This window comes from Sorghum bicolor, chromosome 9 (assembly GCF_000003195.3).
Source record: "Sorghum bicolor cultivar BTx623 chromosome 9, Sorghum_bicolor_NCBIv3, whole genome shotgun sequence".
NCBI lineage: Eukaryota > Viridiplantae > Streptophyta > Magnoliopsida > Poales > Poaceae > Sorghum > Sorghum bicolor.
Window position 1 is genome coordinate 41713324 of NC_012878.2, and position 3928 is coordinate 41717251.

Below are 3928 nucleotides of genomic sequence, written 5' to 3' on the forward strand. Positions count from 1 at the left end.
CGGTCTCGAACTTAACCACGTGTTAAGGAAGTATAACGAGGCCGCCGACGCGCTCGCCAAGATGGCATCCGAGCGGGCCACGGTCCCCCCGGATGTTTTCGTCAGCGATCTCTACAAGCCTTCCGTCGACTACAAGGACGACGGGGGGTCGGACGAACCCCCAAGCAAATAGAGTTCCGACCCCAAGGACGCTGCCGCTCAAGAACAGGAGGCCATGGACATCGAGCCAGAGCCACCTGCACCTGACGACTCGCCCGACTGCCGCTACCCCTTGCTTCAACGCCTCGTCGACGGCACTTTGCCCCCGGACCAGGCTGAGGCAAGGCGCGTGGCCCGTCGTGCCAATACTTTCGTCCTCCTCGACGGGGAGATGTACAAGCGCAGCCCCTCGGGCATCCTCATGCGTTGCATCCCACGTCAGGAAGGAGTCAAGCTCCTGCAGGACATACACTCGGGGGCTTGTGGCCATCACGCCGCACCTCAGACGTTGGTAGGAAATGCCTTCCGACAAGGCTTCTACTGGCCCACCGCCGTGGCCGACGCCACGGACATCGTCAGGGCCTGTAAAGGATGCCAGTTTTACGCTCGGCAGATACATCTACCCGCTCAGGCCCTGTAAACAATCCCCATCACCTGGCCTTTCGCTGTCTGGGGCCTCGACCTGGTCGGGCCTCTGCAGAAAGCGCCCGGGGGCTTCACCCACTTGCTTGTCGCAATCGACAAGTTCTCCAAGTGGATCGAAGTCCGACCCATTACAAGGATCAAGGCTGAGCAAGCAGTGTTGTTCTTCACAGACATCATCCATCGATTTGGGGTACCGAACTCCATAATCACCGACAACGGCACACAGTTCACCGGGCGAAAGTTCTTGCAGTTCTGCGACAGACACCACATACGTGTGGACTGGGCGGCAGTGGCTCATCCCAAGACCAACGGTCAAGTGGAGCGTGCCAATGGCATAATCCTCCAGGGTTTGAAGCCCAGGATTTTCAACCGTCTGAACAAGTTTGGAAAAAGGTGGCTCAAAGAGCTACCAGCCGTGGTCTGGAGCCAGAGAACCTCCCGAAGCCGAGCCACAGGCTTCACCCCGTTCTTCATGGTCTATGGGTCGGAAGCCGTCCTCCCCACTGACCTAGAGTACGGGTCCCCGAGGGTACAAGCCTACGACGAAAATAGCGGCAAGACGTTCCAAGAAGACGCGCTGGACCAGCTGGATGAAGCCAGGGATATAGCCCTCCTACACTCCGCCAAGTACCAACAGGCCCTCCGCCGATACCATGCGTGACGGATCCGAGGCCAAGCCTTTCAAGTCGGCGACTTGGTGCTAAGGCTCAGACAGAGCAGCAAGGGTCGTTACAAGCTCACACCTCCCTGGGAAGGACCTTTTGTCATCGCCGAAGTTCTCCGACCCGGCACCTACAAGCTCGCCAATGAAGCGGGAGAGGTCTTCAAAAACGCATGGAACATAGAACAGCTACGTCGCTTTTTCCCTTAGAAATTTGTAAAAATTTCATTGTTCATTCATTACCTTCAAGGAATAAATCAAAGTTTAAGTTATCAGAGAGCCTCGGACCTGCCAAGCAGAGTCCGAGCCTCCCTCGGGGGCTACATGGGGGGAACCCCCTATGTCGACTCCGAATCTTTTTCTTTTTTCGCGCAAGTTAAAAGAACCCCGACCCAAGGTCTTCCTCCTCGCTCCTAAAAAGTCTTAAGAAACCAAAAATCCGTCCCCTAAATCTTAAGGCATGAGCCCGAGGAAGGATCTGCGCTCACGAGCAAAGACCGCCTCTACTCACTGTTCGCCTAAACGGCCGTTTAGACCGTTTAAACGCCGTGTAAACGCTACACAATGGTACACCGTTTCCGTTTAATCATCTATTTAGTCCGTTTAATTGACCGTTTAGTCCGTTTAATGGACTGTTTAGCCCGAATAATGGCTAAACGGCAGGCGACCGACTGTTTACCGTTTAGCGTTTAGGAAAACATTGCCTCTACTCACCTTAGATTCGGGGAACGAATTCGGACTTCCAAGAGTTACTAAGGAAAAAGGAAAAGTACTTAGGCTCGGGGACTCTGGCTAGCGCAAAACTCTAAGTAGCTCACCCGACCTCGCGCTGCCGAGGTCGGATCGGCATAAAGAGAAAGAAAATAAGATGCTTAGGGAAAAAGCTCAAAAAGAGCAGTTATGCAAATATCTACATTCGACATTAACATTGTATATATATATTACAAGGCCCACCAGCCTCAGCACCCACAAAAAGAAAAGAAATCTAAGAATCCTACTGCCCTGTCTGCCCAGATCCTTGAGCCCCAAGGGGCGAAAGCTCCACCTCGTCGTCGAAGAAGGCGGCCAAGGCATCTTCGGGGACAGCCGCGACGTCCTCAAGCCTCTACACCTCCTCCTGGGCCTCAGTCTCATCATCCGGGAGAACATAGCCCTCACAGACTGCCGGCAAATCAATGCCGGCATAGTGAGAGCTCACCACCGCCAGGGCTTTCTTCACCCCGGCGTGGAGTGCCTCCCTCATCCTCTCCCTGGCCCAGGAGTAAAAGGCTTCGACCCGACTCCGCAGCGACGACCCCGACGCCGATACCCCGAGCCCCTCACACGCCAAGGTGACCACGGCTTCAAGAGTCGAGCGGTCTGAAGCCTCGGCATCAAGGGACCATTGCAGGGCCTCGGCAGTTGAGGTCGTCTCGACCACCTTCCTCTCCAATTCTGATTGAAAAACGGAACAAGAAACAAGAAGTTAGGAAAGGCTAACTCAAAAGTACAGAGGAGTCCAAGGTGAAGGGCGCAAGTCTTACCCTCGGCACGCTTCTCGTGCTCCGCCGAGCTCTGATGCCAGCGGGCCTCCTGGCTCAGAGCCTCGGCTAGGTCGGTCTGAGCTTGGTTCAAGGCGAGGTCTTTTTCGGCAAGCAAAGCTTCAAGCCGAGCAACCTCACCCTTATACCCCTCAGCCGCCGCCTTCTGCGCCTCGGATTCCCGGGCAAGGGCCCCAATCCTCTCCTCTAGGGGGGCGACCTTGTCCCGGGCCTCCCGAGCCTCGGTGGCCAGTGCCGAGCACTTCTGCCGAAGCTCGGCAGAAACCTCGCACTCCCTCGCAAGCTCCCCCTCGGCCGCCTCCCTGGCAGCCTTCTCGTTCTCAAAGGACGCCCGAGCGTCCCTTTCCCGACGGAGACATACCGACTACTCCAGGGAGGTGGCCTTGAGCGCCTTCAAGATCGGAGATCACACAGGGAGTTAGTATCGCAAAGCGAGGACAAAAATACTTCACAACACGGGTAAAAATCTCACCTGAGCCAGGTTAAACATGTCACGGCCCACAAGCTGAGAAGCTCGGTTGAGGGCCTCGACACCAGCGCGCCCACACGTGTCCAGACCCTGCCAGAGGTAATTCTCTGAATCTGGCTCCCCCCTCGGCATCGCCGAGGTTGGGCCAGATTACGGGGCTCTTACCCCATCCGGCATCTCCCTCTCCCGCCGTGGGGGCCTCGGGCGCCACGCTGGACGCCACGATGGCTCGGCCTTCCTCAGCATGTTCAGGCCGGGCCGCACCTCCCAGGTCAGCATCCTCCGGTCCTTGGGGCTTCGGCGCCCCCGTGTCCTGTCCCTGGTGGCGCCCTCTCTCCTCGTAGCGCGGCGGCGGCGGCGACACGGGCCTAGCCGACCCAGGAGTCGACTGAGCCCCCCTCTTCACAGCCTTCAAGGGGGCCAGCGCCACCGAAGGCGCTTTTTGCTTACGGCTGGAGGAGCAACTCCAAATCAGAAGAAAGAGGAAAACAAAAAATCAGCAGAGGAATCAGAAATCCTATACATACCTCGCTCGGGGTGCAGACTTCTTCCGGGAGCTCGGAGCTCCTTGAGGGCCTCCCGCAGCACCAGAGGCCGTCGGGCCGACCTCCGCCTCGCCCACCAACGGCGCAG

The 3928-nt window shown here is 57.3% G+C and overlaps 1 protein-coding gene across 1 annotated transcript; it reads left to right on the top strand.

Moving 5' to 3' along the window:
• On the top strand, positions 215-619 carry LOC110430447. The gene has a single exon (XM_021448128.1). It carries the CDS (start codon positions 215-217, stop codon positions 617-619), a length of 405 nt encoding a protein of 134 aa, XP_021303803.1.